Consider the following 23,661-nt stretch of genomic DNA (forward strand, 5'->3'; position numbering starts at 1 on the left):
AGAGTAATGTCTGATGCCAGCCTGGTGGCATTTCTGTGCAGTGGGACCTTCTGACCCAGAAGCAAGAATGCTATCACGGAACCACGGTGATGAATGTTAAATGGGATGTGCTCGGTTAACTGTATAGATGCTGTGGCAGGTTCTCCCAGAATAGCTGGTGCAAATGAAATTTTGCTTTGTAATATATTTTTGGCAGTGCACTGGAGGAAAACAAAATAACAGCAGGCCATGGGCCAAGCAGCTGAAAGCTGCACCAAACTAAATTTTGAGACTTACAGAAATGGAGAGACGTGGGGTGATTTTGAGCTGCTGCATTTATATTTTAGATTGACAGTGGACAGCAATAACTGAGGCCCAGAAATTTATTTGGCAATTGATTAATATCTTCAAATGAAGCAGGCTTACTTGACTGCAGTCAGGCGGGAGGGAGAGGAGAAGACAGTTTGGCGATGAGACTCGGGGGTAGAGAGATCGTGAGTCACACTACTGACTTCCCAACAAATTAAACCTCTGCATTCACACACGTCGCTATGGTTCTCATGGCACAATAACAGGGTGCTCTGTTTGAAACCTAAGATTTAATTAGCCAGCGAGGCATTTGGTTGTGCAATGATTTGCTAACTTAACCAAAATAAGTAATTTGAGTAAATGATCAGAATATTAGTGTAGAGACGTGATAAAAGCTTGGTGCCTTGAATCAGTGCAGTGTTTTGTTGCAGGGTGTTACATCGATCCTGCCCATTCTGAGAGAGGGCGTGCTGACAGGAAACCCTGAACAGAAGGAAGAGGCAGCCAAGGCCCTGGGGCTCGTTATCAAGCTAACTTCTGCAGAAGCACTGAGGCCATCTGTGGTGAACATCACTGGACCTCTGATCCGTATCCTAGGCGACCGGTTCAGCTGGAATGTGAAGGTGGCTCTCCTGGACACACTCAGTCTGCTGCTCAGCAAGGTAAGAGCACGGGGTCTCAATCAGATCCCAGTTGTGTGCAATATGCTCTCCCAGTCACCACCTAGTCCTTCATATCGAGAGAGGATGTGTTTTAGGGAATTAAGAAGCTATTACAGAAGATGAGTAATGTTACTTTTGAACCTTTATGGGGATGATGAGATATTCTATACATTGACCAGGAAGATGAAATTTGGTTAATACTTGGGAGAGAATAATTGAGTTGTGTGGAGTTTCATGTTGACACTAAAATGGATTTGCAATAAATAATCAAGCTTTACTGATGAAATATCGCTGTGGATTCCACAACAGTGGAATCCAGGTTTATTTGAGGGGTACAGAAACGGGTTTTTTAATAGCTGAAGCATATCTTCCAGGTTTCATTTTTTTGCCATGTTTGTTTGTATTGTGATGTGTAGGTGGGGATTGCCCTGAAGCCCTTCCTTCCGCAGTTGCAAACAACGTTCACAAAAGCCCTGTCTGACACCAATCGTTCTGTCCGCCTGAAAGCAGCAGAGGCTCTTGGGAATCTGATAGTTATCCACACCAAGGTGGACCCGCTGTTTACTGAACTTCTGAACTTAGTGCGAAGCGCAGACGATTCGAGTGTAAGGTATGTGTCATGCGAGGTATGAGCCACAAATTAGAAGGATAAATGATCTCAACAGGAACCTCATTTGCATTAGTCATCATGGAGTAGTTGGATTCTTCCACAGACATTTCAAGTTGCTCCGTGAATAGCCTTGCTTCTCATGATTTTGATTTGATTTATTACTGTCACGTATTAGTATACAGTGAAAAGTAGTGTTTCTTGCGCGCTATACGGACAAAGCATACCATTCATAGAGAAGGAAAGGAGAGAATGCAGAATGTAGTGTTACAGTCATAGCTAAGATGTAGAGAAAGATCAACTTAATGCAAGGTAGGTCCATTCAAAAGTCTGATGGCAGCAGGGAAGAAGCTGTTTTTGAGTTGGTTGGTACGTGACCTCAGACTTTTATATCTTTTTCCCGATGGAAGAAGGTGGAAGAGAGTATTTTCGGGGTGCGTGGGGTCCTTGATTATGCTGGCTGCTTTTCCGAGGCAGTGGGAAGTGTAGACAGTGTCAATGGATGGGAGGCTGGTTTGCGTGATGGACTGGGCTTTATTCATGACCCTTTGTAGTTTCTTGTGGTCTTGAGCAGAGCAGGAGCCATACCAAACTATGATGCAACCAGAAAGAGTGCTTTCTATGATACATCTGTAGAAGTTGGTGAGAGTCGTAGCGGACATTCCAAATTTCCTTCGTCTCCTGAGTAAGTAGAGGCGTTGGTGGGCTTTCTAACATAGTCCCACATGGAAGGACCCAGGACAGGTTGTTGGTGATCTGGACACTTAAAAACTTGAAGCTCTCAACAATTTCTACTTCGTCCCCATTGATGTAGACAGGGGCATATTCTCCACTGCGCTTCCTGAAGTCGATGACTATGTCCTGCATTTTGTTGAAATTGAAGGGGAGATTATTGTCATAGCACCAGTTCACCAGATTCCCTATCATTTTCCTTTACTGGGTCTGGTCATTGTTTGAGATCCGACCCACAACGGTGGTGTCATCAGCAAACCTGAGAATCGATTTGGAGGGGAATATGGCCACACAGTCACGGGTGTATAAGGAGTGTAGTAAGGGCTGATGGCATAGCCTTGCGGAGCACTGGTGTTGAGGATAATCATGGAGGAGGTATTGTTGCCTATCCTTAGTGATTGCAGTCTGTGGGATGGGGACTAGGATATTCCTTTTTAGGAGTCTGGTGCTCCACAATGTTAGCAGAAGCTACAGAACTATACATGAGCACCAGTCTGTACTACGAGGAGTTAAAGTGGTGCAAAGGAGAGAAATTGTAAAATAAATCCAAAATTGTAATCTCCCATGATGAGTTATTGGATATAATGAGAATGTGAGAAGAACATTTCTATCATAAATGGTGCCAAATCCTTGAAGGATGTTGTTTGGTTAGATGACAGTCTGTTTATTTGAATGGGGTGAGGAAGTTGTGTACAAAGAATGAGGAAGAGCATGCCTGCATTAACAAACTCATATCTGAGCCTTTGCGCAAGAGAATTTTATTAACTGTTTCCACGTGAAGAACATTGGAACAGTTGGCATTCTCTGTATCGAGGGTTTATATACCTTCAGGGTCTCTGAGGGAAAGTGTTAGCAAAGTGTTTTTTTTAAACTTAATCCGTATCTATACTGATTTCATTTCTCCTTTCAGAGAGACACTGCTTCAGGCACTGCGTTTTGTCATTCAGGGGGCTGGTGCCAAAGTTGATGGAACAATTCGGAAAAACATCACAACTATGTTGTTAGGAATGTTGGGGCATGATGAGGTATGGATCCAGTAGGTTCACTCATTACTGTATAATAAATAAGCCAAGTGACTTGCTCCAATGTGGAAGTGACACTTTCTAAGACAGTTTTATAAAATTGTGGGGAGTAAACCATTTTGTCATGCACGAAATGTGACAATCGCGTGATCTATTGATGCAGACTGAACAACCCTATATTTTGTATTGTTCCTTATGCAGTACAGTAATGGCTATCTCTTCCCCTCAGGATGCCACTCGCATGGCCTCAGCTGGCTGCTTAGGAGAGTTGTGTGCATACTTGCCAGATGATGAACTCAGTATTATTCTAAAAAATCACCTTTTGGGTAAGTAATAAGCAACATGATAGCAGTGCCGGCAATTTGACTGTTGGTCAGGCCACACTTGGAGAAGTGTACACAGTTCTGGTATCCAGCTGCAAGGTGGCACAGTGGTTAGCACTGCTGCCTCACAGCGCCAGGGACCCAGGTTCAATTCCTGGCTTGGGTCACTGTGTGGAGTTTACACGTTCTCCCTATGTCTGCGTGGATTTCCTCCGGGTGCTCCGGTTTCCTCCCACGGTCCGAAAGACATGCTGGTTAGGTGCATTGGCCATGCTAAATTCTCCCTCCGTGTACTCAAACAGCGCTAGGGTGTTGAGACTCGGGGATTTTCATAGTAACTTCATTGCACTGTTAATATAAGCCTACTTGTGACACTAATAAATAAACTTTATTTGTACTTGGCACACCATAATGTTCAAGGTTGTGGGCCAAGTGCTGGCAAGTGCGATTAGATGGGCAGGTCAGGACCTTTTGTGCAACTGGCCCTTCGAGTCTGCACTAAGGGCCATCTTCTGCACTGTAATATTCTGTGATCCATATTATATTAAAGAAAAGATATAGAGACGTTGGAGAAGGTGCAAAAAAAATCCACAAGGATGATACCAGAACTAAGAGATTGTAACTTTTAATTGGGGACCAAACATATTTCCAAGTTCATGGATGACACAAAGCGAGGTAGGAATTACGTATTGTGGGGAAGATGCAAAATTGTTTCTAGGGGATTTGGACAGACTGGTCAGTGGGCAGAAACATGGCAGATGGAACAAATGTGAAAAAAAAGTTAGGTTATCCACTTTGGTAAGAGGAACAAATGCAGAGTATTTCTTGAATGGTAAGAGATCAGAAAGTATAAATGTATAAAGGGACTTTTTTGCACCTTCTCCAATGCCTCTATATCTTTTCTTTAATATAATACGGATCACAGAATACCACAGTGCAGAAGATGGCCCTTTGGCCCATCGAGTCTGCCCTGTTGCATGAAAGGTCCTGACCTACCCACCTGATAGCACTTGTCAATAAGTCACTAAAAGCTAACATGAAATGGTTGCAAGCAATTAGGAAGACTAATGGTATTCGCTTTATCGCAAGGAGTGCAGGAGTAGCCAAATCTTGCTTCAGTTGTAGAACCTTGGTTAGACCACACCTGGAATAGTGTGTGTAGTTTTGGTTCCCTTATCTTAGGAAAGATATTCCAGGGAGGGAATGCAGCGAAGGTTCACCAGACTCGTTCCCAGGAAGGTGAGGCTGCCTACGAAGAGAGACTGGGGAAACTGGGCCGGTACACTCGAGAGCAGGGGTCTCCAAACTTTTCAGTACGAGGGCCACATCGTATATTTTACACATTTTCGGGGACCAAAGAAAAAAAATTAGTTTTATAAATGAATGAATAAAATTTAAATGAATGAATAAGTTTTATTTGGATCATCTTTGTAATCAGCATGATATGATTCAGAACAAAAGAGAAATGTGACAATTACAAAGAAACAATGCCGTGCTTACACTGAGAAATGATATATAATGAGTAAAAATGTCAAACATTAGCAAATGCTCTGACAAAATAATCAATTACTTAACTGCAGATGAGAAAAGCAGGCTATTCATTTTTTAATTAATTTTATTTACTGAAATTTTACAAATGTTTACTTGAAATGAGAATTTGCCCAATTTTGTGGCACACAATAAGAAAAATAAACTCGCCCCAAGAAAGAACTTCAGTAAAACAAAGCAAAGAAATTCAAAATAAACTTGAATCATTAATAAAGGTCGAACAAAAATAAATTCAGTCTGCACCTTTCTACACAATTCTGGCAATTGGAGTTTTCAATCATAACCAACAAATCATGAAGTTTTGCACAAGATTAATGGGAATGATGGAAGTGCTTTTTTAATTTGAAAATATTGCTGAACTGAGGTTTCAAGCTTGAAATTTTTGAACATGTTTGTTCACACAGGTACGTTGTACCAAAAACTGATACAAATCCACAAGCAAATCGCTTCAAATTTGGAAACTGCTCAGGCTGCAAAGATTTATAAAATTGGATCAGATTTCCTTCTTTATACTTGTCTTTCAGCATGTCATCTGATTGGAGATCAATAATTTCCATTTGAAACTGACTTGGGAGTGTTTCAACATTGCAGCCAAATGGATTTTGAAACAGCTTTATTTCATCTGTGTTTCCATCAAGATCAGAAAATCGTTCCTGAAATTGTTTTTGCAAGTCTTTAATGATTTCTGTTGCAAATGAAGAAGGAAATTCTGCTTCACTTCATGAAATTGTTCACAACATGGAAAATGAACCAAGTTATGAACTTTCAGCTGTCCTTAAAATAGCATCAGTTTTGCCCTGAATGCCTTGACATGCACGAATAGATCACAAATCAAATTTGTTTCACCTTGCAACTTCAGATTCAATTGATTCATATGGCCTGTCATGTCTGCAAAAAATGCCAATTTCCAAAGCCAGTCAGTATTTGATAAAAGTGGTTTGGGTCGATTCTTCTCTGTGAGAAAGGAATCAATTTCCTCTCTCAGCTGAAAGAACCGTGATAGAACCTTTCCACAACTAAGCCATCGAACTGTTGTATAATAAGGCAAGTCACCGAACTCAGAATCAGTTTCTTTCAGAAAATCACGAAACTGGCAATGATTAAGCCCGTGAGATCGAATGAAATTCACTGTTGAAACAACAGGTTTCAGAACGCAAGACATATCCACATATTTTCCGCACAATGCTTGTTGATGGATAATGCAATGCAGAAACATGAGCTTTGAGAATCCACCAACCTCACAAGCTTTTGTGATTTGTCCAACCCAGACATGTTCTTTCCTCCTTCAATTGTCACGCATTGCAGTTTATTCCACTCCAGGTTATATTCTAACACAGTTTTTTGCAATTCTTTGAAGATGTCTTCTCCAGTTACTGTGCTGTGCATGCTGTGCACTGATGCTAATTCTTGTGTCACATTAAATTCACTGTCGACGCCACGGATGAATACTAGGAGTTGTGATGTGTCACACACATCAGTCGATTCATCAAGTGCGAGAGGATACAACAGTATTTGGCGCAAGACTGATGATTTTGAACAGATTTGCTTTTTCTGGGCATAACTCTTCCACTGCTTCCATTATACACTCTTTGATGAGATCTCCATCGGTGAATGGCTTTCCTCTTTTAGCCAACACAAGCTAGTTTGTAACGGCCCTGGTTAAAGCTTCATTTTCAGTTATCTTCTGTGTAAAAAAAGCTTGTTGGGAAAGCAACCTGCGTTGCATTGATTCAAATTTTTCCGAACGCTGTGTTCCTGTGAATTGGGAATAACTTGGTTCATGTTTGGTCTCAGTGCAGACGTACATTGTACTCCTTCAAAACTGCAACAGTTTTGTTCCATATGACACACAAGGCTTTATCATCTGCTTGTACAAAGAAGTACTTTACACCCCATTCTTCATTAAACAGGTGGCACTCACTGTCCACTTTTCTTTTCTTTTTTCCTTCCATAACTGAATTGGTCTGAATTGCCGCCATCATTGTCATTGTTCTCGCTCATTTCAGACAGATGGAGCTTACGGATTGGATAAAGCAGCTGTCACTCAGTCAATGCAGAGCGGCAATTGGATAACAGATGTCTCAATTGCTTATTCGTTTAATGAACTGTCAGTCACAGGACGGCAGCTCTGATTGGACAATAGGCTGGTAAAGAGGGCGGGGATTCAGACACCGCGCGGAGCGGCAGCAAATGTCCGGCCTGTGGCTTCCGTCCCCGCGTCCGGATCCTGAGTCAGCGGCGGGGTTCTGGATGCGGGAGTGTTTTCGGCAACGGGAATCCCGTCCCGCCCCACTGACTGCGGGCCAGATGTTAGCCCGCTGCGGGCCGGATGTGGCCCATGGGGCGTAGTTTGGAGACCCCTGCTGTAGAGTTTCAAAGAATGAGAGGTGATCTCATTGAATTCTACAGAATATTTAAAGGGATAGATGAGGCAGATATAAATAAGATGGTTTGGGGCACAATATCAAAATAAAGAGGACCGAGATGAGGAAAATTTTTATTATTCGGAGGGGTGTGAGTCTTTGGGACTCTACTCTGGATGGCTGTGGAAGCTCAGTCATTGAATATGCTGGAAGCAATGATCTACATATTTCTATATGCCAATGGCATAAAGGGATACAGGGTAGTGTGGGCAAAAAGCGTTGAGGTGGATGTTCAGCTGCGATCACATTGAATGGTGGACCAGGCCCAAAGAGCTGAATGGCCTACTCCTGCTCCTGTATCCATATTAAGAAATGCTGAAGACTGGGGCTCTCTCCTCTTAAAAAAAAAAGAGGAGGCCAAGGGTTAATAAAATGGAGGCCTTTAAGATTATAAAATAATTTGATAAGATAGATGTGGAGAATTTGTTTTTCATTTGTAGGGGATACTTTAACATTGTCACAAGTAAATCCAATAGGAAATTCAGGATATCCAAGGATTGGTCAGAATGTGGAACTTGCTACCATGAGGAACAGTTGAGGCAAATGGCATAGATGAACTTAAAGGGAAGCTAGAAGAACACATTCGGGTGAAATGCTGATAGGTCTCTTCCCATCCCTTTTCATTTAACCCGATGTGGAACATAAACACAGTCACAGACCAGTTGGGCCAAATGGCCAGTTTCTGTGCTGTAGACGAATGGGAGTATGTATTTATGCCAGCTTGTCCCAGTCTTAAATTTTATCACTTCCCACTTAGTCTCTGAGATTAGACCTGACCAAATAATTCCCCAATACAGTAAGAAGTCTCACAACACCAGGTTAAGGTCCAACAGGTTTATTTGGAATCACAAGCTTTTGGCGCGCTGCTCCTTCATCAGGTGAATGTCCACTCGCCTGATGAAGGAGCAGCGTTCCGAAAGCTCGTGATTCCAAATAAACCTGTTGGACTTTGACCTAGTGTTGTGAGACTTCTTACTGTGCCCACTCCAGTCCAACGCAGGCATCTCCACATCACGAATACAGCAAGGAATCAGTGGCAATGGACGTTTGAATTTCCTTTAATGTTTGCGCAAATAAAACGTGATTCCACCAATTTTTAAAAGTAACTTGTTTCCACGAGTGCGGGTGAAAAATATAAACTCTGAATGCATAAATTGATTTGTCCTGTTGGAGTTTGGCCTGTGCATGCTTTACTTCCTGTTCCAAAGGCTCTCATCTGTGAGATGAGAGTGAGCTCTGATATATTTCAAAGGTACACCGATGTTTATTGGATAGTCCTGCTCCTGGGTCAGAGGTTGCATGTTCAAGTCTGAGCTGGCACTCGAGTGTTGCACTGTTGGAGCTGCTGTCTTTCGGCTTGGGGGGGGGGGGGGGGGGGGGGGCGGTGGTGGAGGAGACGGAGTTCACGCTGGTGACCTGGCCCAAATGTATCCCACAGCCAAAATTACAAACAGGTTATCTTGTTATTATCACATTGCTGATTGTGGGAGCTTGCTGTGCACAAGTTGGTTGCCATATTTCAACATTACAACAGTGACTTTGTTTCAAAAGTACTTAATTGGTTGTAAATTGCTTTGGGGGTGTCCTGAGGTTGTGAAAGACGCTATGTCAATGCAAGTCTTTCTTCCAAGTTTCTTTACATTTAGGATCTGCTCAATTCTGCACTGAGTCCAAGGGCAGAGCTGTGATGTAAAGATATGCAGACAAGTTTAAAATAAACAAAATACTGTGGATAGTGAAATCTGAGACAAGAACAGAGAATGCTGGAAAAACTCAGCAGATCTGGCAGCATCTGTAGGGAGAGAAAACATTCCAAGTCTAACTCTACATCAGAACTGAAGAGAGGAAGAAATGTGATAGATTTTGAAGTGTAGTTGTGAGAAATTGCAACTTTCAGAACAAAAGACAAGTGGTCTGGTGTGGGAGGGAGAAGGGGTGGGGAAAGGCGGGGTTATTGCTATGATACAATAAATGTATGGGTTATTTAAAAAGTTGCCTCTTCTGCTGCTCTCTTAAAGCCGAAATCTTTAGAGTTGTCCTCGGACAACTAAAATTGGTGTAATGTGTGCTTCCTACATACAATTCTCAATCTCTCTCATTTTCTATCAAAAGCTAAATCTAGAGAATAACTTTTCCAATTTTAACATTGTAATCAATGTGTATGCCACAGGTGAAGATGTTGATGGTACCAGGAAACCAGTGTTCCTGGAGCTCTCAGAAGTATTTATAAGAGAGAATTGTCTTCAGGTTTGAAAGTAAAGATGCCTCTTTATCCTTGCGGGTCATATTGCTGGATTCTTCCTCAGATAATCACTGAGAACTTCAACTCTATTATTAATTATAGTTATTGTGTTCCACCAACAAGATAATGGTCGATGTAGGCATAACATTTGTATGTTTATTTATAAAGAGCCTGTATCACAGTTAATAGCTACTTTTCTTTCTATATCAGATGTTTTTCCAAGCACATGTAGTATCAACAATCTGACCAGCCAAGCAGTTACGAGTCTTTTTTTTCCACAGCTGATGTATCGGGTATTGACTGGATGGTGAGACATGGGCGGAGTGTGGCGCTCTCGGTCGCAATGAAAGCGGCACCCAGCAAGCTATGCGCGCCCGAGTATAACACGAGTGTGCTGGACATGATTGTTGCCAGTGCTACAGCAGATAGGGTAAGCGACACTCCATTTTCCTGTTGTTTGTTAAATCCTCATAGACCTCAGTGGGGTTATCCTGCAATCTTCTCTAGTGGGAAGAAAACCTGAATTTATCATCATGTCATCCCTGGTGAATCTTTTCCATTATTTTAATCCCTTTTTTACTTGGGCTCTGAAATCTGTACACACTATTCTAACCGCAGCCTGTCTCTTATAATTCAACATTGATGTTTGTTCTTTATTCCATTCCTCTGGACATAAAATCAAGGACTCTATTTGTCTTTTAAGGATCTTACCTCTTTGCAAGCCACTTTTGAATGACTCGTGTGCCTGGGCACTCGGAACCTTCTGCTTCTCACTTTTAAAATCTTGCCATTTGTTGTACTTCCTTCTCCTTTTTCTTCTGAAATGTTTGATTTAAATGTGTCTACATTTAATGTATTCATCTGCATCTGCCCATCTTTCACAGTCCTCAGAAAATTTTATATCTCCTTATTGATTTCATCAGTATTCGCATCCAGATCACTTGCAAATGTAGCAAATAACTGTGGCCCGTCAAAGATTCCTGCAAAATCCCACTCATTCTTTCCAGTTCTTAATTTTTTGATTGCTTCCTTCCGACTATCACTACTAATTCTGCATCACCGTCTGTGCCATTATCTCTTCAGAAATCTCTTTAGTGGGGTATCTACTGATGAGCTTTTTGAAAATCCAAAGTAAAAGTATCCACTGTTTTCTGAATCCATCTATCAAAGAATTATATAATATTGTTCAATCATTATCTATCTTCCAGCAATGTATGCTGACCCTGATTGGCATGTGTTTCTCCAAGTCCTTGGTAATTTCATCCCATTTTAATTTACCGGCAACTGAACTCAGACTAACTGATCTGTACCTCCCACCTTATCCACATTTTTTAAGAGGGGATGTCACATTTGGCATTCTCCAATTCTCCTGACGATTCTCCTTTGATGTGGAGATGCCGGCGTTGGACTGGGGTAAACACAGACGTTTAACAACACCAGGTTAAAGTCCAACAGGTTTACTTGGTAGCAAATGCCACTAGCTTGCGGCGCGCTGCCCCTTTGTCAGGTGAAGTGGAGAAATGCATTTCTCCACTCCACCTGACGAAGGGGCAGCGCTCCGAAAGCTAGTGGTATTTGCTACCAAATAAACCTGTTGGACTTTAACCTGGTGTTGTTAAACGTCTTACTCTGATTCTCCTTTGCACAGAGTTTTGACATTATGGTCTAAGCTCATGCTATTTCTTCCCTAGTACCACTGCTTGGTATCTTTGGATATAAACCGTCAGGTTTCAATGATTTCTCAATCTAAAAAGTAACTTCTTTAGCATCATTTCTCTTTGAGGAATAACCACAAAGAGTTCTACGTCTACCTCTAGTGGTCCCACAGTAACAGCAACCTCTATTTATATGGATCCTTTAACATATTAAAACATCCTGCACTTCACAGGAACATAAGGACCAGTGTAAACTGTGCAAACTGTAATGAATCTCTGGCATTCCCCTGATCTATCCTAAGTCTGCCTTCAATCCTTTCGGGTTCTGTGCCTATCTTTATTAACCACATTAATAATCTGCCTGTCTTTTTCATTATGCCATTTTTGATTTCCTTTCCCTTTTTTACATACTGATAGAATTCTAAGTTTCCCTTTATAAAGTTTTCTATATTACATTTATGTCCTGTTGACATTAATTAAGTTTCAAATTTTATCCAGTCCCCCTATCTGGTCTTTGATTAAGTTGTTTTTTTATGTACTCTGATTCGTACCTCTTCCAGTTCCTGTTTAAATACTTCCCATTGTTGGTCCAAATTTATGATTCCAGTTTCACCTGGCCAAAGTTTCCTGCCCAAAGTATTTTTTTCCAGTGAACTTTGCTTCTTTCTCTCTCTTTGGGCTGGGTCTATAAGGTAGTAATTCTCACCTCAATGCTCCCAAAACCTTTTGGGAGCCTACTTGTTTCATTACCTTAGAACAAGGCTCCCTCCATGTCAAAGAAGCTACATATTGACTGAGGATGCCGTTCTGGGAGCTTTGCGAAGAAGAAACCTCTCCATTGACATTGCGTTTTCCCTATCCGAATCTAGTTTTGGATTATTAAATTCTCCAATCATAACTCTTACAATTTATGCATGCCTGACCTCCTTTGTCAAAGTAGTTCATTCTCCATTTCCTACCTGCTGTTTGCAATCTATAACACGTTTCCAGATGGCCAATACTTGCTGTTCTTCAGCTCAATCTCATTGACATTATTTTAGTGCAGTGATAGGAATTTTACAGCTACACCATGCTCCCTTATTCCATCCTTATCCTGTCTAACTATTATACCCAGAACTATTTGCTTCCTAATCCTGATCCAGCTGCAGTCAGATTTCAGTTGTTGTCATTATGTCATGATTCTTTTTAATTTCCTGAGATGATTCTGGTTCCCCAATTGTTTATTCTGAGCTTTATTATACATCTAAATTTAGATTTCTTCATTTGCAGTTTCTCTTTTATGCCTTCAATCTAATTTTTTTTTTCTAACTATCTTGTTCTGGTTTAACTCTAAATGTTTCACCACCCCCAAGTCCTACACACCTAAAGTTTACTTTCCTTTCTAAGCAGCTGCACTGTTAATAGCAGTTTTTCTTTTTACTACCATATTAGTTTAAACCCTTCCGCACGGCTTTAGTTAGCAACAGTAACAACTTGTATTTATATAGCGCCTTTAATATAATAACAAATCCCAGGCCCTTCACAGGGGTATTCTAAAACAAAAGATGACAGCAAGCCAAATAAGGAGATATTGGGAAGATAACCTAAGGCTTGGTCAAAGAGGTTAGTTTTAAGGAGTGTCATTAAGGAAGAAATTGAGGCGAAGAGGTTTGGGAGGGAATTCCAGAGCTTTGGGCTAAGGTAATTGGAGGCACAGCTGCCAATGATGAAGCAATTTAAACTTGGGGATGCTGGAGTTAGAGATGGGTAAATATCTCAGGAGAGTATGGAGGTTGAGTGGTTGCGGGCTGCAGGAGATTATAGAGATAGGGAGGGACAAGACCAAGAAGGGAATAGAAATTTATGAGATGAGAATTTTATAATCAAGATGCTGATTGACTGGGAGCCAGTGTCAGTCAGTCTGAGTGCAGGTGTGATGGGTGAAGAGGACTTGGTGCAAGTTAGAACATGAGCAGCAGAGTTCTCAAGTTTACAGATAGTAGAATGAGGAAGGCAGTGTTAGGATAGTCGAATCTGGCGGTGACAAAAGTATGGATAAGGATCTCAGACACAGATGAACTGAGGCAAGGGCATAGTTGGAGTTAAATCTTCCCAGCTCTTTTCTGTATATGTCACCTTCCTGACAGTCCATTGACAGGATAGCCTGAAGTGACCGTAAACGCAGTGGTAACTATCTTTTGAAGTCCTGTTAATCCATGGCCTGACTCCCGGAAAGAAGAAAGAGTTTCCATTTACGTAGTGCCTTTCACATCCTTAGGACGGCCTGAAATAATTGGTTTTGAAATTCACTCAGTATAGTTATATAAGCTTATGCAGCAGCCAGTTTGCCTACAACAATGTTCCATAACAGCAAATCTGATAAATGGTCGGTTAATTGTCATCTAAATGGAGGAGGACTGGTGGACAGGGCAAGGGGAAGTCCCTGCTCTGCTGCTCATGAGATGTTTTATATCTTCCCGAATGGGCATCTGAAAGGCAGCATCTTTGACCGTTCTTCTTCCCTGCACTGAAGTGTCAGTCTAGGCGTATATTAATACCCATGGTGGACCTTGAAGCTATAATCTCCTCTGCGGGGCCTGAATCTTGTTCTTTACTATGTAATTGATTCTGACATAACCCATGATGTCCAGCTGATTCCCTCCCAAGTGTTTCTGCTGTTTTGTCACTTATCCTGAGAGCCATCGCATTGCTCCGCTTTCAAATTCAAAGTTACAAACTGACGGCAACAACTTGCACCTTTATTGTAGCAAAATATCCCAAAGTTTTTCACAGCAGCACAATCAGACAAAAATTGGCACTGAGTAAAAGGAGGAAACTTTAGAAAAGGTGACTGATGAGGAGATAAGAGTGTCTTGAAGGAGGAGAGGAAAGTGGACAGACTTGGGGGCGGTATTCCAGAGCCGCGGCTGAAGAGAAGACCACCAATGATGAGGTGAAGGAAATGTGGAATGAAGAGGCGGCTAGAGTTGGAAGAACAGAGTTCTCAATGGATTGTCGATCTGAACAAGATTACAGAAATGGTGGGGGGACAAGATAATAGAGGAATTTGATCACAAGGAGGAGAATTTTCAAATAGCATGCTTGATGTGGTTCAGCCTGATCTGGTGATGAATCGCTAGGCCAATTGTGCACCTGAAGTGTTCAAATCCGTATCCATTGGAAAAAAAGAGTAGATTACCAAGGGGATTACCAGAGCATGAGGTGAATGCATCTTCCCTTTATAGAATCTTCCACTATCACTCTTTGCACACCTTGGCAGCATCTTTTCCATGGTGGGGTGATATTGCTTGTGGCTGCCCTCTCCAAATTCTTGCCGATAAAACAAGCATTGGAAGCATCTACTAAGAAAATGTCCTCAGATCTGCACTTGATTCACATTCCCCTTTTCCCCTTAATAGGACAGCGGCTCACTTTTAATCTATCCTCTGTCACTCTGTCTACCTGTGGAACGGCCACGTCTTGGAACATGTCCTCTCTGCCCCTGAATGTGATTAATTCCTATCCTTCCACAAGCTCGAGTGACTACAGCTGAAAGCACTTATGCAAGTGTAAATATTCAGAAATGTGCACATCCAGAAACCCACATATCCATAGAAACATAGAAAATAGAAACAGGAGTCGGCCGTTATAATCCCAATAAACCTCCTAACCTTCAATTTATGCCATACTGAGTATAAAATTTAAGTGTATAAATAGTTCAAAAATCTAAGTAATGAGTCTTGAACTAATTGCAATATATCATTGAGTGCCTGTCTTGAGAGAAGTTTCCTGTGAAAAAAGAAATGTTTAGGCTCTATCTAATTCAGCGCAATATTGTAGCACTGATGTCAATCCCACAATGGCAGTTGAATTTCAAATCTAACAAAGTTTCTTTTGTCAGTGAAATGTAGGTACCCCGTCCCAACCACCTGTACTCCCATCAGTGAATCTTGTTGATCCAGCATTTAACCTGCAGCATGCCTCAAAGCTAAAATGAACAACATCTAATTAACCAACTGGCTTTTCGGATTTACATTTGGGAGCCACAAATCGTCACTGGTAACTAATTACTCAATGCCACTTCCTCCCAATATTGCATGACTTCTCCTTGTTTGAAGTGTCTCTCTGAAACAGCAGAAGGATTTGTCCTGACAACTCATCATTTGGAAGATATTCTTGGCCAGTGGTGTTAGAAATCTGTTATCCAGGCCTGCTGCAGCTACTTGGAGTATGTGGCCTCAATTAGGAAGCAGACTGAGCATCTTAATTATGTGAATTAATGCATACGTATAGTCCAATAGATTCATTTTGTGATCTGGGCAGGATATATGCTTCCTCATGTTTTCTCATGTGGGCCAAGCAAACCCTTGTTGAAAGAAGGCTGAAAATCAATTATTAAATTGCTTTAGTTTACAGTTAAGTACCAATTGCTGTATGATCATACATGTGCAACTCCATAATATAAAAGAAAGTGTAACATTGCCCCGTGTGTTTCTTGAGTTAAGGCGGTTTCTAACTATCCTTTTGAGTTTCTTGTCTCAGTAAAAGTTTTCACAGTTGAAGGATGTGGTTGGGAGGCACGGATTAGATGGTGGAAAGGATTGCTCAACGTAATTAATTCCTATCCTTCCACAAGCTCGATGGACCAGCTGCTTTTCATTCACAGGTTTCTCTCACTGTCAAACCTGACAGAAGTCACAGCCTCTTCTGTTCCAGGAAATTCCCTGCCTGAGTTTTGTTTGCATTCTTTGAGGTGCTTCTTACTTTCCAAGACAGGATTAATGAATTTTAATTTAAAGTAATTCATTGCATGAAGCTCGGAAGAATTGAGGGTAGGGGGAGGTTCGTGGTAAGGAGCTATAGAAATGCTTATTTCTTTATTTTCTTTTTGCACATTTCAGTTCACTGTGGCAAGCACCCAGGTACAATAACCCTATTGCTAGACAGGCAGTAATAATTCTGGGAAACGGTGTGGTCTGATTTCGATAGGATCTTGAATTTGAGAAACTTAGTACCATCCGTTTCACCAACTTGAAAATGAAATGTCATCTTTCCTTGTACTGTAGATTCCCATCGCTATGAGTGGAATCCGAGCCATGGGTTTCCTGATGAAGCACCAAGTACAGATGGAGGGTGAGACAGTGTCTCCAAAGCTCATCACACTGCTGGTGAAGGTAAGATGGAACAGACCCAGTCAGATAGAGTTTTACTCAGCAGGGTTGCTCGTAATGATAGGACTGAGCAGGACTAATTAAACAACAACTGGAATGGGCACCAGGGAGCTAGCCAAGTATACAAATACACGTTGAGCTGGATGAGTCTGCACATTCTCTCCGTGTCTGCATGGGTTTCTTCCAGGTGGTCCAGTTTCCTCCCACACTCCAAAGATGTGCTGTTTGGGTTGATTGGCCATACTCAATTGCCCCTTAGTGTCAGGGGGATTAGCAAGGTGAATATGTGGGGTTATGGGAATAGGTAACTGACTTTGTAAGCAAATATCAACGATAACCCACTACCATCAGACCGGCCGTTATGGGAATAGGGCCTAGGTGGGATTGTCAGTGCAGGTTTGATGGGCCAAATGGCCTCATTCTGCACTGTAGAGATTCTATGCTAAAATAAATGTGTTGATGTGATTCAAATTTTCAATTGTGAAGAACTTGCATCATCTTCTTTCAGCCCCACACCAGACTTTTTTATGTTTGGAATGACAGGCCAGTTCGCATGACATCACTCATTGGGAAAATATTGGAAGCTATTATTATGGAAGTCTAAATGCACTTTTAAAAAATCATTATATGATCAGGCAGAATCCATGTGTTTTTATAGAGGGAAATCGTGTTTGACAAATTTATTTGAGTTTTTTAAGGATGTAACTAGTAGGGTAAATAAAGGGAATGAGTAGATGTAGTATATCTGGATTTCCAAAAAGCATTCGATAAAGTGCCACAGGAAAGGCTAATTGGCACAATAAGGGTTCATGGAGTTGAAGGTGACATATGAGGAAAGAGGATTGGGCAGGAAGCAGAAAGTAGACAAAATGGTGCGTTTTCAAGTTGGCAAGCTGTGACTAATAGTACTGCGACGCCAGTGCTGGCAATTACCATACATCACATCTTTTGCTCTTGTGGCTTTATTAAATATGAAATGCAGAGTTAAAAGGAATTATGTATTGAAATAGTTTTAAGAGGAGGAGGCGATAGCCTAGTGGTATTATCGCAATATTATTAATCCGGAAACTCAGCTAAAGTTCTGGAGACCTGGGTCGAATCCCGCCATGGCAGATGGTGGAATTTGAATTCAATAAAAAAAATCTGGACTTCAGAATCTACTGATGACCATGAAACCATTTGGGCGGCACAGTGGTTAGCACCGCTGCCTCTCAGCGTCAGGGACCCGGGTTCAATTCCCGGCTTGGGTCAGTGTCTGTGTGGAGTTTGCACGTTCTCCCGGTGTCTGCGTGGGTTTCCTCCCACAGTCCAAAGATGTGCAGGTTAGGTGCATTGTCCATGCTAAATTGCCCCTTAGTGTCCTGGGATGTGTAGGTTAGAGGGATTAATGGGGTAAATATGTGGGGTTACGGGGATAGGGCCTAAGTGGGATTGTTGTCAGTGCAGACTTGATGGGCTGAATGGCCTCCTTCTGCACTGTGGGGTTTCTATGATTCACTGTTGATTGTTGGAAAAACCCATCTGGTTGAGTAATTCCCTTTAGGTATCCTGGTCTGGTCTACATGTGACTCCAGAACCACAGCAATGTGGTTGACTCTCAACTGCCCTCCAAGGGCAACTAGAGATGAGCAACAGATGCTGGCCAGCCAGCGATGCCTAATATCCCATGAATGAATGTTTTAAAAAAGAGGCTGCTGATGCTGAAGACCAAGAGCTGGTAGAAGGAAATGAACTTGGAGGAGAGAGGAAAGTAAATCCAGATGGGTAGGAACTGGGACCAATAATATGTTCCACCCCATTTGAAAAGAAATATGGAAGTTAGTTTAATGAGTGATAAGTGAGACTAGTGTATCTGGGAGCAATTATGGTATTTGTACATCAAATGTCAATGGGGCAAACAACTGAGACCAAATCTGTTCATGCTCGCATCATATTTGTCTGTCTTCAATAACAATAACTTGCATTTATATAGTTCTTTTAACATGGCTGCTTCAAGGAAGCATTATCTCTCAAAAGTGGACACCATAATGTGGGTGATAATTGTGTAGATGACCAATCGACGGTCCAAATTAAGGCTTTAAAGATCATAAGGAGGGAAGAGAGGTACAGAGAAGGGTTTATGGAGGGGTTTAGCTGAAGGCATGACCACCAATGATGGAACAATTAAATTGGGGATGCTCAGGAAGTGCAAGTAAATGAGTCTGACATACCAGGACAGTAGATTGCCTGGTGGGAGTAATTACAAGCTGCACCTGTTTTGGAAGCCAGGATTGGGGGATCTAAGATATCTGAGAGTTCGGGAACCGAGGAGATTAAAGATTAGGAAAGGTGATGTCATAGACAGACTTGAATTTTAAAAGCAAGTATTTTTTAATCATGGGATGTGGACATCGCTAACTAAATCAGCATTTATTGCCCATCCCTAATTGTTCTTAAATTGGCTTGCTTAGGCCATTTCAGAGGGCATTTAGAGTCAAATCACAGTGAATCAAATATGGTTTTTTTAATGACAATCAATAATGGTCATCATTAGACTTTTAATTCCAGATATTTATTGAATTCAAATTCCATCATCTGCAGTGGTGGGGTTCGAACCTGGGTCCCCAGAGCTGGGTCTCTGAATTACTAGTCCAGTGACAATATCATGACACCATCACACCCCCTTTCTTAGCTGGGAATCAGTGTCGGTCAGCGAACACAGACGTGATGGCTGAATGAAACTTCATGTGAGTTTAGACAAGAGTGGGAGAACATTGGAGGACATCAAATTTACAAAAAGTGGAACCTGAGAGGCCAGCCAGGAATGCATTAGAATAGTCAAGTCTAGAGGCAACAGAGGCATGAATGAGGGTTTTAGCAGCAGATGAGCTGAGGCAGGGGCAAAGTTGGACCATACTATGGAGATGGAAAAAGGCAGTGCTAGTGATGATTTAGATATGTGGGCGGAAGTTCACCATGGTTGCTAACAGCCTGGTTCATGCTTGGACAGTTGCCAAGCAATGGGGTTTATGGCAACAGCCAAAGACAATGGCTTATGTCTTCCCAATATTTAGTTGGAGGAAATTTTTGCTCATCTGTTACTGGACAGGCAGTGTGACCATTTTGAGAGAGTGGGAAGATTGTGAGAGGTGGTGGTGAGGTAGAGCTGGCTGCTGTCAGTATACGTGTGGAAACTGGAAGCTGTGTATCTGAACACTCACCAAGGGGCAGTGTGTAGATGAGAAATAGGAGACGAACGATAGATCCTTGGGGAACACCCGAGTTAGTATAAAGATAAGCCGTTTGTATTTATTTATTTGGTTTGTTGATCAGTACTTAACCCTCTCCCTCTCACCATGCAGAATTTGCAGAATTCATCGAGCGATGTGAAGTTAGTGGCAGAGAAAATGATCTGGTTAGTGAATAAAGATGCTGCGAATCCACTTGACCCCCAGACAATCAAACCTATTCTGAAAGCCTTGCTTGATAATACTAAAGACAAAAACACCAGTGTGCGAGTGTACAGTGAACAGGCCATCGTCAGCCTGCTCAGGCTAAGGGAAGGAGAGGAATTGTATCAGGTATGTGGAATATTCCAAACAATTTTGCCTCTCCCCACCCCTCCCTAAACTTTCTAAATATAAATAAATAGAACTTGTTCTTTTGAGATTTTTAACAGTGGTGTATCGTTATTGAATCACATCTGAAGTTTTGTTAAAAGTTGCTCACCTGTCTACCTTTGTCTGATCATGACTTTAACCAGTAGTGATGTCCAGTTTCAAGAATTGCCGCCTTGTTTTAGATAGATCCTTTCCTGGGGTCAACATTCCAGACAGAAAGACTTTATACTTAAGCGAGCAGAATTTCAAGGTTAGGTCCTTCTTGGGGCTTATCCAAACAGCAACGCCCAAGCAGTTATATTTTGTATGAATTCAGAGGGTGGTCTTATAGCACACTGGGTAACATCCCTGCCTCTGAGCCAGAAGCTCCAGGTTCAAGCCCCACTCTAGGACTTGATGGCCAAGGAAGGTGCATTCATAACGTGGCCAAACAGGTTGAGCATCTACTTGTAAATCCTTCGAACATACACCAATGCCAAGTGGTAAGAGCAGGAGAGATTCGTGATCACACGGGTGATGTAAAGAAATTGGAGCCTCCACCATCACTATCCATAGCTTTAAATTACGAGCATGTAAAAGTGTGTGCTACCAGAACAACTCAGACTCCTTAGGAGGTCGGTTGGCTGGATGGCCGTCTGGATCAGGTTGGTACCAACAACATGGAAGAGGGATTCAAAGGCCATGAAAGAAGGCTTCACCAAATTGTTCTCCAACTCTCCAAAATCTTCAGAATTATATTGCACTGAAACACACAAGTTAAAATAAGTTTACCGAAGCTTCCTTTTTACTCATTCATGGGGTGTGGATGTTCCTGACGACATCAGCATTTATTGCTGATGCTCAATTGCCCTTGGTGATAAGTCTTGAATACTAATGAGTGGCATCCTAAGCCATTTCAGAGGACGCTTAAAAATCTAGAGTGACATATAGGCCATACTAAATAAGGATGGCAGATTTTCTAAGGGACACTAGTGAAGCAGGTGGGTTTTTGCAACATCTAATAGTTTCATGGTCATCTATGCTGTTGTTAGCTTTTTATCACTGGTTAATTTAATTAATTGAAATTTCCCAGCTGCTGAATCGTGTATCTGAATCACTAGTCTGTGCATCTGGATAACTAATCCAGTAATGTAACCACTCTGCTACAATGCCCACTAAACCTCGTGACAAATTTTGAATACAAAGAATATTGGCAGAGCTTGTTACAAGGATCAAGTTATTGACCTGTGGCATTGAACAGTTCCTCATTATGTTAAGAAAGAAAATTTCTGCACAGATTTCATCCTCTTGTTCTCGGGGCCACTCACAGACTTGGAATGAGTTCACAACAGTACTAGTTCTGATAACTCTGTATGAGTTAGGGGCTGACTGATTCTCCAACTTATTGGATTTCAGTATTAATTACCCATTTAGACACTATACAGACAAAGCCTTTATGTTTTGTTATGAGGAACTAGATATGCTTGAATTGTGGGAGGGGGTTGGGGGACCACTTGGCAGTGTCAGACTCGCACATCTTGATACCCGAGGAAAGCTTTTGCATTCAAATCTTACAAAACCGAGTGGAAATGATTTGTTGCAGGAGAATGAATACAGCCCCTTGGGGAATTATCTATTGTATTTACCTGATCAAGATCTACCACCCAATTCTGTGTTCAGGTAGATATTACTGTAATTTAGCTCACTCCATGAGCAGTTCATTACCTGCTGAGCATGCAATGGTTTCTAGGTTCGTGGAAGGCACCGGAAAAATGAAACCATTCCTGACTGAAATTTGAATCTCATTTTGGACAAAAGTAGGCACTTTGGTGAAACAGCATGATGCAATTCTAGCTGTCTCTCACACATTTACTCAGGGTATTTAATTAAATCAAGAATTGACACGGCAAATCAGGTCACTCTATTTATCATACGCCCATGTTAAATGATTGGTTTTCTCACTATCTGCAAGATGGCAGCATGTCGTACCTGTTCTTTTATAGTGTCGCACTCTCAACCTGAGAGCACTCTGCTGCTGTACTACAAACTGGCCTCCACGTGAATTCCCAGGGCCAGGTATTCATTTTCTGCAAGATTTTATCATAATTCACATATGTGGCAGTTCATGGAATGAGAGAGGACATTAACTACCTAGAATTATGTTTTTTCTCGGTGTAATTTAACCTTTTCATACGAAAATAAAAATCTTGCCTTACCTGGCCTTTGCTTCTCTTTCTGATGGCACAGCTTGGAGTTTCTATATTTTTGTGTGTTCGAGTTCCTTGTTCTTTCCTTTAGTCGCGGCTGCTTCACTTCCAGAGAGCTGAAGTGCGCTCCCTTTTGAAGGTGGTCTAGTTCAGGGGACTCCATGACCAATGGAAATGTGGAAGCAACTTTTAACAAAAAGCTATTTTAAATACAGAGAAAACCACAGTAAGAAAGGTTATCTTTTGATAATGGACTGGGTATATGTGTGCCTACGTGTCTATCTGATGTTTTGGTGATGGACTGGGTATGTGCCTCCCTCTCTCTTTAACATTTTGATGTCACTTTGGTTTTGAGATAAATTACTGAGCGACTTCTGAGATGCTTTTGTGAGCTGATGGATCTTGGGTTCACATGCTTAAAAGAGGGAAAAAACTTACTTTTTTTTCTTTCGATCTAGAATGTTTCTAAAATTCTTGATACTGCCAGTCTGGATCTACTGGCTGAAAGCTATCGACGATCGTTGAAGAAACTTGCCGGACAGGCAGACTCAACAGAACAGGTCGACGACACCATTCTGACATGACATTGGATTTTTTTTTTTGCTGCACCACCTTTGTGAAAAGTTTTATCTTCTAATTTTGTTTCAGAGGGCAGGCTGTTGGAATTGAACATGCTCCTGTGTTTTAGTATTACTGCATTCGGTTTGTGTGTAACACAAATCAATGTGTTTGTAGTGTCATGCTGAAAGGGTTGTCAGTAACCAGCATTAACAGTAGTGCAAGGGACCTCGATATAATGAGCCAGAGAGCGATGAAATCCACAGGCCTTCAAAAAAGTAATCATTTAATAAAACTTTGACTCAGACAATTTTTGTGTACTCTGCTTCCTTTGTGGTTTATGAATGATCTCTGCTCTGGGATCACTTCAGCTTATTTTTGCACGCATACACACAGACACAAGCAATAGTCTTCAGTCAGCAAAGAAAAAATAATCCATGGGATATGTCCTAACTGCAGCTTTGTGGTCAACCAATGTAGAGATGAACCTGGGTGACATGATCAATTGTAGCTGGTGGTTTGGATCGGGCCTTTTGTAAAGAGCTTGATTGCAGCCCCAGTAAGCAAACTCTTGAAATTGAAGCCTCAATTACCACAGCCCATTTTTAATAACTAGTACCACCTTCCCATAGCTGAACATTGCTTAGGATACTTAAGATATATTTT

At 41.5% G+C, this 23,661-nt stretch overlaps 1 protein-coding gene across 2 annotated transcripts in view; it reads left to right on the forward strand.

Moving 5' to 3' along the window:
* gcn1 (GCN1 activator of EIF2AK4) overlaps positions 1–23,314 on the forward strand; it is a 143,140-nt gene extending 119,826 nt beyond the window's left edge. For both annotated transcript variants that reach the window (XM_078226837.1, XM_078226838.1), the window contains exons 51-58: positions 720–950; positions 1,367–1,560; positions 3,200–3,314; positions 3,541–3,637; positions 10,129–10,277; positions 16,548–16,655; positions 19,994–20,212; positions 22,896–23,314. In XM_078226837.1, the coding sequence (XP_078082963.1) occupies positions 720–950; positions 1,367–1,560; positions 3,200–3,314; positions 3,541–3,637; positions 10,129–10,277; positions 16,548–16,655; positions 19,994–20,212; positions 22,896–23,021 (1,239 nt within the window). In that variant the 3' untranslated portion in view covers positions 23,022–23,314. The remainder of the gene's footprint in view (positions 1–719; positions 951–1,366; positions 1,561–3,199; positions 3,315–3,540; positions 3,638–10,128; positions 10,278–16,547; positions 16,656–19,993; positions 20,213–22,895) is intronic.
* The last annotated feature ends 347 nt before the right edge of the window (positions 23,315–23,661 follow it).

The sequence above is a fragment of the Mustelus asterias genome, chromosome 13 (assembly GCF_964213995.1).
Source record: "Mustelus asterias chromosome 13, sMusAst1.hap1.1, whole genome shotgun sequence".
NCBI classification, from domain to species: domain Eukaryota; kingdom Metazoa; phylum Chordata; class Chondrichthyes; order Carcharhiniformes; family Triakidae; genus Mustelus; species Mustelus asterias.